This window comes from Sus scrofa, chromosome 1, assembly GCF_054392235.1.
Source record: "Sus scrofa isolate SSC_HxYL_T2T_F1_AM1 chromosome 1, Sscrofa_HxYL_maternal_Yorkshire_Landrace_v2.0, whole genome shotgun sequence".
In the NCBI taxonomy this organism is placed as follows: Eukaryota; Metazoa; Chordata; class Mammalia; order Artiodactyla; family Suidae; genus Sus; species Sus scrofa.
Genome location: NC_139383.1, coordinates 204857546 through 204871285, shown reverse-complemented (window position 1 = coordinate 204871285; position 13740 = coordinate 204857546). Strand labels below are relative to the sequence as shown.

General features: G+C 37.6%; 1 protein-coding gene across 13 annotated transcripts in view; it reads left to right on the top strand.

The window, feature by feature from the left end:
- SYNE2 (spectrin repeat containing nuclear envelope protein 2) overlaps positions 1-13740 on the top strand; it is a 440757-nt gene that overhangs the window by 284276 nt on the left and 142741 nt on the right. For all 13 annotated transcript variants that reach the window (XR_014820403.1, XR_014820402.1, XR_014820405.1 and 10 more), the window contains 4 exons: positions 292-614; positions 2950-3094; positions 4178-4396; positions 12973-13238. Coding sequence is in view for 9 of the 13 variants with exons in the window: in XM_021074116.2 (XP_020929775.2) it covers positions 292-614; positions 2950-3094; positions 4178-4396; positions 12973-13238 (953 nt within the window). In the remaining 4 variants the exon portion in view is untranslated. The remainder of the gene's footprint in view (positions 1-291; positions 615-2949; positions 3095-4177; positions 4397-12972; positions 13239-13740) is intronic.

Here is a 13740-nt window from a genome sequence, read left to right as displayed (position 1 = left end):
TCAGACTAATACAGGAATTCTAGAGTAGGAGAATATATCGTTAGACATGATTCATGTGGTGTATTTTTAAATTTAGATTAGATTTCTTAGCAAATCAGGAAACAGTTGTCTCTATGCAAGTGAAAGATTACTCGTTTTAAATATTATTGTAATACCGTCAAACTAAGAATGTGGGATACTAACTCTTAAATGACCCAGAAACATATTACGAATTCATGACAAAAATTCAAGAATGACAAAAATCCAAAAAGTTGACAATTTCACCCCAGCATTTAATCTCCCATTCACCAGAATGTCTTGAAGGATGCCTATGAGAGTATGATGAGCTATGATGAAGCGGTCTCCAGGGCCATGGAGATTCTCACTGTCCTCGAAGCCTTCTCTGCATCCTATAGAGTAGACCTTCATAATCCAGAAGAATCTCTGGAAATGACTCGCTGCAAACAAGAGGAGCTGGAATCTACACTAGCAGGCATCCAGGGCCTCACCGAGAATTTGGGGACAATCTCCAGCCCAGAAGCTAAACGACAGCTTGAGTGCACCTTACAGAAATTAGTTTCTAAGAACTCAGCCGTGAGGGAGGCAGCCAAAGTAAAGGAAGCTGAAGTAGAAAGGTAGGTACTTCTTTCAAAAGATAATACTTTAAGAACAAAATATAGGTTTTTTTTTATAATTAACATATACACATCAGAAATAATTTGGAAAATATGGAAAAGTAAGGGAAAAAATCAGTAAGGAAAACCATAGCAAATAGTCTATTGCATTTATTTCATTTTGTCTTAATTCATATTCAGTACTTACAACAGAATGTTTCTAGAAGTCTGCATATGATATAAAGAGTAATGATAAAGCAAATAGCTTTGTACCCAAAGGTTCAGAGATAGGCATAAGGACTCCGAATTCTCTGTGTACTCCTACCCTTTCTTCTCAAAAGTAACCATTATCCTGTTTTTTATTTACCATGCTCCTGTTTTTTTAAGACTATTTTTACTGTGTGCTTGTGTCCTGTTTTCATATATATGTGTTCTTCTGTGATTACATTTTTTTTCAAACTTAGCATCTCGATCCTGAAGTTTATTCATGTTTTTGGGATTTTTTGTTTTGTTTTTTTGGTTTTAATTTTATGGTTCATTCACAGCATATGGAAGTTCCTGGGCCGCAGCTGCAGCCATGCCAGATCCTTTTAATTGAACCTATGCCCACAAAGCTATTTGAACCGCTGCAGTCAGATTCACAGCCCCACAGTGGGAATTCCTCATGTTCTTTTCTGTAGTAAAAACTTATTCGCCTAGCGATTGGTAAATATTTGCGCTGTTTCTAGTTTTTTTCATTCATAAATAATTCTCTGGTGTATATGTAGGACCATGATTGCCAGATCAAATGGTATGCACATTTTTAATTTTTAATTCCAAGTGATTTTACCCATTTCTACTTAAACTGGCATCATATTAGTATCCCAGTTGTCCCCTGTCCTCACCAGCACTTAATGTTAGATTTAATTTTTGCCGGGGGGAGAAGTGATATTTCATTGTGGTTTTAATTTGCATCTTTATTACTGCTAATGAATTTTGAGCCTCTTCTGTGATTTATTTCTTGGCCATCCAAGAAAAATGCCTGTTCAAGCCAATTTTTATTGGGTTATTCATATTTATTCTGTGTTTTGGAGGCTGGTCCTTTGTGGTCATATATATTACAAATGTCTTTACAGAGGAGCTGTCCTAATAAACACCTGTCCTGGGTGAGTTCCAGGCTTTATCCTCTCTCCCCAGCTTTCCAGGAGAAGGTCAACCAGGCTGAAACTTGACAGTTGTTCTCAGAGTGAAAATTGACCTTGGAGTTCATGTTCTCTGTAGTTCCACTTTTGTGTTGTTTGGGGCCTCCTTATTCTTTTATTCTTTGCCAGTTTATTATTGTGGTTTAGGAATTTTAAAAGATATATATTTGACACAGAATTTTTTATTGTTTTCAGGGAGGATTTAGGTTGTATCTATTTTGTATACATAATTGTATTCATAGCATTTTAAAATATATTACAGCACTTGCTATATAAAAAATAGGCTGCTTTTGCTTTACTTTATAGAATGAGCTCTTTTCCTTATTGTACCAAAACTTCATGAAAGTAATTTCTATATATTTGCTTTTATGCAATTGTATGAAATTATATTTTAGAAAATGCAAAATAAGATTTTATAAAATGATTTGTTGTAATTAAACATATTTTTGTTACACATAATGTGTGTCCCAATTTTCGTCATTTAAATTAATCATCTAATAAATGAAAAAATCTTACTGTGTAAAAGGTTTTTATCAGCTTTAGGATAAAATCCATGAGATAAATCGCAGAAGTTGAATTAATGGGTCAAAAGATATGAGCATTTTAAAACAAAATGGTTTTCTGCAAGAATTTACCAATGTACACTTTGTTAGCAGTGTTCAAGAATGCAGATGTCCAATTAGGTCTTGGGAACAGGCTTTCTTTGTTTTGCTTTTTAGGGTCAAACCTGTGGCACATGGTGGTTCCCAGGCTAGGGATCGAATCGAAGCTAAGAGCTGCTGGCCTACGCCACAGCCATGAAAGATCTGAGCTGTGTCTGCCACCTACACCACAGCCCACAGCAATGCTGGATCCTTAACCCACTGAGCAAGGTCAGGAATCGAACCCACAACCTCATGATTACTAGTCAGATTCGTTTCCACTGCGCCGCAATGGGTATTCCAGGTCTTGGGAATAGCATTTTCTTCCTGTTATTAAAGTTTGCAGTAAAAGTCTTATGCAGGTCCTGTGAAGAGGAGGTAGTCAAATAAATATTTGTTGAAATACACTGGTAGGAGAAAGAGAATTACATTCTGTTTTTCATGAAGTGTTCAGAATGCATTCTAGGGAGTTGAGAGTTTATTGTACTAAATAAAACTTAACATCACTTTTTTTTCTTAATTGTGCCTCACTAGGTGTCTTGAAAATTACAAACATTATAGAAAAATAAAAGAGAAACTTTGCACAAACCTCAACCAGATGGAGACAATTCTTGGGCAGACCATGGCCCCATTGCCAGTGTCTTACAAAGAAGCTTTAGAGCGCCTAGAACAGAGCAAGGTAACAGTATTTGCAAGTCTCCAGTAAGACTGTGCAAAACATTGGCAGCAGGAACAGGTGGGTTCAAACTGAGTTGTACTCCAGAAAATTCCTGAAGCCAAAAGCCATGAGGAAAATGAAGCAATGGTTCTGAGATGTTTAATCAATTGGGTTCATAGGACAGTCTCTCCCAGTAGCATACTATTGTTATTAATCGTTCTTTCTAAAGCATATTAACCTCTCGTGTTATTTTGTTGGACGTTGCTGGATCAATGACAGAGAATTTAATGCAGCTATCCAAAGTGCTAAATTCTGGTTACTTCTTATACTCTATTAAAAAACAACTTGAGTTTTTGCTTATTTTCATCTCTTGGAATCTATGGAATTATGTTATTAGGATTTGGATAAGAATATTCTAAATCATCTGTGCTTATCATCCACCAGAAAACAAACAAACACAAAACCAGAAAAACCTGAATAGTGTGTTGGTGATTGATATACTAAGTATCACATGAATTAGCTACCTAGTAAAATATGAGAATTAAATTAAAATAACGAAATGAACTTCTAGGATACTTACCTTTGAAAACACTTTTTTACATAGAAAAATTGGTTTATGGGTAATAGTTCCAAATTCATGTGCAGTGTAATAATAGATAATTCTCATCTGTGTCAAATTGGCTTCCAAAAGGGTTAAAAAATAGATTACATAATATATATGGATCATTTAAAACCATTAATTGTTCAAGATTTTCTTTTGGCTTTTTTTTTTTTTTTTTTTTTTTTTAAAGAGCCGCACTGGCGGCATATGAAAGTTCCCAGGCTAGGGGTTGAATCAGAGCTTACACCACAGCCACAGCAATGTGGGATCCAAGCTGCATTTGAGACCTACACCACAGATCATGGCAATGTCGGATCCTAACCCACTGAATGAGGCCAGGGATTGAACCTGTATCCTCATGGATGCTAGTTGGGTTTGTAATCCACTGAGCCACAGTGGGAACTCCATAATTATTCAAGATTTTAAACAGTCTATAAGTTTCAACATAATTCTCAGTTTAGAAAAATTCATTCCCTCCAATTCTTTTTCTTTGCTTTCTTAAGGCCTTGGTGTCAGATCTTATGTCAACCAAAGAGGAGTTCATGAAAATGCGACGGGTCCTGAGGCACTTGGGATCCACGTGCACACATAGTGACAGCCTCTCTCTGCTCAGAAGTATGTCGGCTCTGTGGGAGAGATGGCTAAGGTTGCTGGAAGCTGCCAAAGAATGGGAGATGCGCTGTGAGGAACTGAGGCAGGAGTGGAAATTTGTCCGTGAAGAAGTAAGTGCTTAATTTTCAACAAACCTACAGTTTCCTAACATATGTCATTTAATTTGTTTTATTATTTTCATTTTTTTTCAAGTCTTCATCCTTTCCCATTTGTTTATATCACATATATATAACACATAAATGTTTGTAGAGAGCAGGCCTAGTAAAATAAGAAATGATTCAGGAGTTCCCATCACGGCTCAGTGCTATGAACCCAATTAGCATCCATGAGGATGCAGCTTCAATCCCTGGCCTCGCTCAGTGGGTTAAGGATCTGGTGTTGCTGTGAGCTGTGACAGACGTAGCTCAGAACCCACTTTGCTGTGGCTATGGTGTAGGTTGGCAGCTGCAGCTCCAATTCAACTCCTATGCTGCAGGTAGGTACAGTCCTAAAAAGACCAAAAAAAAAAAAAAAAAAGATAAAGAAATGATTCAGATTCTTTCATGATAGTGGCATTTTTTTTTCTTTTGTATACCTTTTTTTTTTTATTATTATAGTTGATTTACACTGTTCTGTCAATTTCTGCTATACAGCAAAGTGACCCAGTTATACATACATATAGATTCTTTTCCTCACATTATCCTCTATCATATTCCATCACAAGTGATTGAATATAGTTCCCTGTGCTATATAGCAAGACCTCAGTGCTCATCCATTCTAAATGTAACAGTTTGCATCTACTAACCCCAAACTCCCAGTCCATCCCACTCCCTCCCCCTTGGCAACCACAAGTCTGTTCTCCACGTCCATGAGTTTGTTTCTTTTCTGTAGATAGGTTCATTTGTGCCATATATTAGATTCTAGATATGTGATATCATATGGTATTTGCTTTCTCTTTCTGACTTACTTCACTTAGTATGAGAGTCTCTTGTTCCATCCATGTTGCTGCAAATGGCATTATTTTGTTCTTTTTAATGGCTGAGTAGTATTCCATTGGGTATATGTACCACATCTTCTTAATCCATTCATCTATTGATGGACACTTAGGTTGTTTTCATGTCTTGGCTACTGTGAATAGTGCTGCAATGAATATAGGAGTGCATGTATCTTTTTCAGGGAAAGTTTTGTCTGGATATATGCCTAGGAATGGGATTGCTGATCATATGGTAGTTCTATATTTAGTGTTCTGAGGGACTTTTTTTTTTTTTTTTGGTGTCAATTAATTCTTAGAAATAAGTGACTACTTGTTCATTTTACCTTTAAAATCCTTATAGTGCGGATAAATTAACCACTCTTAAAAATAACTGTCTCTTCATCAACTAAAGGTTAGAATGAGGTAATATTCATAATAACAACTCATTTTGAAATTAATTACAGTTGTTGACTATGGAAATTAGCTGCAGTTGCTAGTTAACTAAGTTAACAATAACATAGTTAATTAAGCATTTACCTAAGAAATATATATGATATTCTTTCTGAAAACTGTCTCAAAGAAAACCTACGTAATGTATATTGATCACAGATGTTAACTGAACCATGGTTGAGGGCTAGGGCGTCACATATATTTAGAAAGAAAATTTAGTATAAAGTTATCCCAGAGTATTGTTTAATCTATCTAAAGGACCAGATATAAATGAAGTACAATTCAGAACATAAAATAAGGCCCAGCTCTAACTCCTGTTAAAATTCCTGCTGAATTTACTTGAGAGAAATATAAAGAATCAGTACTTGATTGGAAGTGTGTCACATGCTTTAGGATTTAAATGTTTACTACCATCATTTTCCTGCTTAAAACTTGATATTCTGGAAAATGAATCTCATTTTTGTGGTGCTCCTGGGGTTTGAATAGTAAATAGTCACTTGAATGTTAAAACCCAAAGGAACTTTGTAAATTGTCCTTTCAGCGGGGCTGCTAGCCTTGAGTTCTTTCCCGTTCATGGTGTCACTGAGTTCCTCCTGCACTCTGTGCTCTATGCCAGGGAGTCAGTTCACACATGATGCCACTGAATCTTTGCAGTGCCCTCAGGACTTCCCTATTATCACCATTTTCAAGATGGGAAATTGAGGCCCTGAGAGATTTAAGTTGGCACAGGCCTTCCAAGCTCATGATGGAACTGAGGCTGTGTGCTGGGGCTGCATGTACTTGCCTCATTACTATAATTTTAGAATCTGAACAGGGCTTTGCACTTGGTAAATGTTTGTTAAGGGACAGCTCTTACTCTAAGCTTTTTTTTTTGTTATATCTTTCTGTTGCTCTATATTGATTGGCAATCATATTTTATTAATTCAGGCCCCATTCATTTAGAACTTCATAGTTATTCATACAAGCCTGTGACAAATCTGCTAACAAAATGTGTTTTTCAAAGAGTAACACAAACACAGTATGTTCTCATGTAATAACAATAATAACAGCAGCTGCTAACACCTGATGGGCACTTATTGAGCCAGTGTTAGGCATAAGTTCCAAGCATTTTACATGCATTACATTTACAATTAATCTTCACAAAAATCCTATGACGTAGATCCTATGAGTTCTATGAGGTAGAACTTCAAGGTAGATATTTTACTGCCCTCATTTTATAGATGAGAAAGTGAGATGCAGTGAGATTGACTAATTTGCCCAGTCTCATAAATGAGTGGTAGAAAAAGATTCAAACTTACACTCTGTTTTTAATCACTAAACTATCAACTTAAATGATTTACACATGCCAAATTGATATAAGATTTAAAATAAGACATGTTAGTATCCATTCGATAAAAATTATATCATCTAAACACCTGTAAATGCAAGATTCTGCTAGCATGGTTAGTGATTTTATATGTGACAAATGAATAATGTCTGTATTAATCCAGCAATAAGTATCTTTATGGAAGAAAGGTTTTATATGAGTAGATATTCAAAAACACAAAGTCTCTGGCTAACTTTACAAATTAAAAAATTAATTTAAATTTTGATTTACCTTTTTCCCCCTATAATCTTACCTTCCTGGTTTCTTCAGCAGAATCTACTTGATTTAAGTATTCATTTCTGGTTCTTCAGGATCATCATTTTATGCTTCACTCATCATACTGTGTGAGAATAAAGGCATGTCTTCAAAGATAACAGGAGGTGTAAGGTGTCCTCTTCCCCTTGAACCAAAGGTCCAACATCTTTTCTGTTGTAGCTCCTGTTTTTGCTGGTTATAGGTTTTTCTGTCTCCTTCTCTGTGTTTACTTGCAGAACAATTGTGGTTCCTTCTCTCTTTCCAGACCCAACTTTATAAGTGACCATGAACGAAAAAGTGTTGTAACCAATTTTGTTAGAAGGCCCTGTCCAAGAAAGACCATCCAGGGCTCACAAAGCCTCTTCTAGATGGAAGAGTGAATGCATAATCTTTGTGGCAGCTATTTTACTAATTTGGGGGCTGTAACCACCCTTTTTGGTGTAAGGTTTGCTGTATTTTGATGCATGCATAAAGTCACATGACCACCAACAAAATCAAGACTTACAGCATTGCCAGCACCCCCAGAACATTCCCTGTGCCCCTTCTATTACCTTCAACCCATGGCAATCATTCATCTGTTTCACCATTTCCAGAATGTCATATAAATGGACTTGGGTAGTTTGGCCCTTTTTCACTAAGCATAAGGCATATGAGATTCATTTGTGCTGCTGCTTGTATCAATAGTACATTTAAAAAAAAAAATCATGAGTAATATTCCATTAGGCATGTGTACAACAGTTTGTTTATCCATTCACAAGTTGAAAAATTACCTGGCTTTGGGGTAAAATTATTATCCTAAAAATATTATTCTTCCCTCTTGAATTCTCCTCCTACTGACTTACCAGCTTTGTAGCAGAGAACAGAGCCTGAGATGGACTTCTAATCAGTTGGTTTATTTTTGGAAAGTGATCCGAAGGAACAGGGTGGGAGATAGGAGGACTGACATGGGGAAGGTTCGAGCCTTCAGTTGCTTTGCTCTTATTGGGTTCTGGTCATGCAGTTGCCTGTTGATGATTGTCACTGGCCATGGAAGCACCACGAGATGCCCCATTAAGTCCTGGATTACAGACCTAGTCCTTCAACCCTGGTGTCTATTAGAAACCCTCGTGTGCAGTTACCTCTGTCAGCGCGGTGATTCCTTTTGGCATACTGGTTCTTTTGGCAGCAAAACAACCTAGTGGAACCTGCCTCTCTTTTCCTGGTGGAAGTGTAGCTGCCGGTCTAAGAGCCAGTTTTTCAGTTCAACTGAATGTAAGTTTCAGGTGGTGGAAAGCAAAAGTTCCTGAACTGGGTCTCTTGGAGAGGAGCCAGTCTACCTCTGCATCCATGTATTATAGTGACTGGGGACCCAGCTGGAACCTATCGCTCAAGTGACAGGGCAGTTTATACCACAGCCTAACTCTGCTGCATTGCACCCTCAGCATTGGCAGCATTCTGATAAAGGGACCTGAGCAATAGTCACAAGTGTAGCATACACTCCCGCCAAATCCCCAAAGGCCCATTCAGTGATGTGCCTCTTTCTTTCTTTTTTTTTTTTTTATTTTCCCACTGTACAGCAAGGGGATCAAGTTATCCTTACATGTATACATTACAATTACATTTTTCCCCCACCCTTTGTTCTGTTGCAACATGAGTATCTAGACAAAGTTCTCAATGCTATTCAGCAGGATCTCCTTGTAAATCTATTCTAAGTTGTATCTGATAAGCCCAAGCTCCCAATCCCTCCCACTCCCTCCCCCTCCCATCAGGCAGCCACAAGTCTCTTCTCCAAGTCCACGATTTTCTTTTCTAAGGAGATGTTCATTTGTGCTGGATATTAGATTCCAGTTATAAGTGATATCATATGGTATTTGTCTTTGTCTTTCTGGCTCATTTCACTCAGTATGAGATTCTCTAGTTCCATCCATGTTGCTGCAAATGGCATTATGTCGTTCTTTTTATGGCTGAGTAGTATTCCATTGTGTATATATACCACATCTTCCGAATCCAGTCATTTGTCGATGGACATTTGGGTTGTTTCCATGTCCTGGCTATTGTGAATAGTGCTGCAATGAACATGCGGGTGCATGTGTCTCTTTTAAGTAGAGTTTTGTCCGGATAGATGCCCAAGAGTGGGATTGCGGGGTCATATGGAAGTTCTATGTATAGATTTCTAAGGTCTCTCCAAACGGTTCTCCATAGTGGCTGTACCAGTTTACATTCCCACCAACAGTGCAGCCCCTCCACAGCCCCTCCAACACTTGTTATTTGTGGACCTATTAATGATGGCCATTCTGACTGGTGTGAGGTGGTGTCTCATGGTAGTTTTGATTTGCATTTCTCTTATAATCAGTGATGTTGAGCATTTTTTCATGTGTTTGCTGGCCATCTGTATATCTTCTTTGGAGAAATGTCTATTCAGGTCTTTTGCCCATTTTTCCATTGATTGATTGGCTTTTTTGCTGTTGGGTTGTATAAGTTGTTTATATATTCTAGAGATTAAGCCCTTGTCGGTTGCATCATTTGAAACTATTTTCTCCCATTCTGTAAGTTGTCTTTTTGTTTTCTTTTTGGTTTCCTTTGCTGTGCAAAAGCTTTTCAGTTTGATGAGGTCCCATGGGTTTATTTTTGCTCTAATTTCTATTGCTTTGGGAGACTGACCTGAGAAAATATTCATGATGTTGATGTCAGAGAGTGTTTTGCCTATGTTTTCTTCTAGGAGTTTGATGGTGTCCTGTCGTATATTTAAGTCTTTCAGCCATTTGGAGTTTATTTTTGTGCATGGTGTGAGGGTGTGTTCTAGTTTCCTTGCTTTGCATGCAGCTGTCCAGGTTTCCCAGCAATGCTTGCTGAATAGACTTTCCTTTTCCCATTTTATGTTCTTGCCTCCCTTGTCAAAGATTAATTGACCATAGGTGTCAGGGTTTATTTCCGGATTCTCTATTCTGTTCCATTGGTCTGTCTGTCTGTTTTGATACCAGTACCACACTGTTTTGATGACTGTGGCTTTGTAGTATTTCTTGAAGTCTGGGAGAGTTATGCCTCCTGCTTGGTTTTTGTTTCTCAGGATTGCTTTGGCATGTGCCTCTTTCTTAGCAGTAGGGGTATGAACTTGATCTTCACCTCATAGAGGTCCTGCCTGCCCCAAACCCTGGGCCCCTGGGAACAACTGGTACTGAGGCTCCTGAATCTCACAGGCTTTATTTCCCACCCTCTGGTGCATCTTCCTGAGCATTCAGGTCATTTCAGTTAGCATGATGTCATAAATGTAGTTGACAGGCGTGATATTCAGTAATGTCAGGGTTGCAGGATGCCTGACTCTGAACAGAGAGTGGAAATGTTAGCAGCACTGGGACAGAATGTGATCAGTGTGCTGTGCAGTTAAGGATAGGGTCAGAGAATTTGAGGAGGGACTAAGATGGCTCTGATTTTCTGTGTCTTTGTTCTGAGTTCAGGGCTGGAACTCCGATTTCTTGATAATTGTTTTGTTTGGTTATGTATTTCCGAGTTCTCCAGTTAGCTGTGGTTAAGAAATACATGATTAGTAAGGTAATTTGGGCTGCTTCTCCTCTGGTGTACATAGATGTCAAGGTAATGACACACTGGACTTATTTTTTTGAGCATCTAGAGATTAGATGTGAAAGAAGAGAAACCTGTAGAAAAATTATCTAGTGCTTGCCCCACCCCTTCTACTTCATGGATGCAGGTAGGAGGTCCTTATTCTAATACCTTGTTGGTGTTTCAGGAGAAACAATTGCTTTAGTGAAATAACTAGAATCAGAAGGAGAAAGAAATTATGAAAATATTTGGTAGTGTTTCCTTCGGTTCATTTTATTTTATTTTTTAAGTAAATTTTATTGGAGTAGAGCTGACTTATACTGTATTAATTTCATGAGTACAGCAAAGTGAATCAGTTATATATAATACATATATCTGTTCCTTTTCAGATTCTTTTCCCATGTAGGTTATTGTACAGTATTGAGTAGATTTCCCTGTGCTTTAGAGTAGGTCCTTGTTACCTATCTATTTTATATACAGTGATGTGCATATGACAGTCTCAACCTCCTAATTTATCCCTTTTGCTCCACATTTCCCTTTTGGTAACCATGAATTTTGTTTCAAAGTCTTGGAGTCTTTTTCTGTTTTATATAAAATTTTTTGTATAATTTTTGGTTAGATTCCATGTATTAGTGATCTCATATGACATTTGTCTCTTTCTGACTTCACTTAGTGTGATAATTTCTAGTTCCATCCACATTGCTGCAAATGGCATTATTTTGTTCTTTTAATGGCTGAGTAGTATTCCATTGTATGTATGTACCATGTCTTCTTTATCCAGTCCTCTGCTGATGGACCCTTAGGTTGCTTCCACATCTTGGCTATTGTAAATAGTGCTGCATTGAACATTGGGGTGCACGTTTCTTTTCGAATTATAGTTTTCTCCAGGTATGTGCCCAGGAATGGGATTGCTGGATCATATAGTAATTCTATATTTAGCTTTTTTTTTTTTTTTTTTTTCCTTTTTGCTGCTCCCACAGCATATGGAGGTTCCCAGGCTAGGGGTTTAATTGGAGCTGTAGCCGCCGGCCTACATCAGAGCCACAGCAACGCGGGATCCAAGCCACGTCTGCAACCTATACCACAGCTCACAGCAACGCTGGATCCTTAACCCACTGAGCAAGGCCAGGGATCGAACCCGCAACCTCATGGTTCCTAGTCGGATTCGTTAACCACTGTGCCACGACGGGAACTTCTATGTTTAGTTTTTTTAAGGAACCTCCATACTGTTCTCTTGGCAGCTGCACCAATTTATTTATTTATTTATTTATTTATTTTTCTTTTTATGGCTGCGCATTTGGCGCATGGAAGTTCCCAGGCTAGGGGTCGAATGGAAACTGCAGCTGCCGGCCTGCACCATAGCCATGGCAACAAAGGAGTTGAGCCACATCTGCAACCTATGCCTCAGGTTGTGGCAGTCCTAGATCCTTAACCCACTGAGTGAGGCCAGGGATCAAACCCTCATCTTTATGGATATTGGTTGACTTCTTAACCCCCTGAGCCACAATGGGAACTCCTGTCTGTACCTGTTTACATTCCTACCAACAGCACTAAGAGAGTTCTCTTTTCTCCACACCCTCTCCAGCATTTTTGTTTGTAGACTTTTTGATGATGGCCATTCTCATTTGTGTGAGTGATACCCCATTGTAGTTTTGATTTGCATTTCTCTAATAATTAGAAATGTTGGACAGCTTTTCATATGTTTTTTGGCCATCTGTGTTTTTTGGCCATTTCTCTAATAATTAGAAATGTTGGACAGCTTTTCATATGTTTTTTGGCCATTTCTCCATCTTCTTTGGAGAAATGTCTATTTAGATCTTCTACCCATTTTTTGATTGGGTTTTTTTTTTGATATTGAGTTACATGAGTTGTTGGTAAGCAACACTTCATTTTAATCATATATCTACATGATCAATAACTGGGAACTGTGGGATTGGGAGAGTGGGGGAATATATAGGAAGATATATATTACTTTGAAGGAGGATATGGCATTGAGAATCCTTTAAAGAGCCAGTGTACAAAAATTATGATTGCCGAGTCCTGAAATGGTCAGAGTCTATTAGTGTATTTTACTTATTTTAGCTCTCTCTCTCTTTTTTTTTTTTTTTTTTGGCTAATTGAATTAGATTGAACGAGAAGCAATTATTTTAGATAATCTTCAAGAAGAACTCCCTGAAATTTCCAAAACAAAAGAGGCAGCCACCACAGAGGAACTCTCAGAGCTTCTAGACTGCTTATGCCAATATGAAGAGAATGTGGAAAAGCAGCAGCTGTTACTGGCTCTACTTCTGCAGCGCATAAAAAACATCCAGGGTGTTCCTGAAGGCTTAGGGTCCGTGGAAACTGTTCCTGCATCTCAAGAGATTACGTCTATGCAAGAACGATGCAACCAGTAAGATTTATGAAAAACTATTAAGGAACATGATTGACAACTCAGGCTTAAAATTGAGAAAATACCATGTTTCTAGAATATAAAAATGTTATAAAATAGTGACAGATAACAGGACGGAATTGAATTGAGTCAACACTGATAGGTATAAAAAGGATGGAAAAGGAAAATACTAATGATAATTAAAACAAGCATACATTCTTCATCCTGGTATTACTGTGGATGGATATCCTTCAATTTTTTTTAATGTTTGCTATTTTTCTGACTAAGTAATACATATTTATTAAAGGAAGTTTAGAGATTCTGGACAATTATAAAGATTAACATTAAAAACTACCTTTAACTTTTCTCCTCAGCAATAATTGATTTTTTTCTCACCTTTTTTACTATGGTTATATTTTTAAACCAATTATGATCATCATATACTATTTTTTTTTGTTTGTTTGTTTTTGTTCTTTTACTTTTCAGGGCCACACCTGTGACATATGGAAGTTCCCAGGCTAGG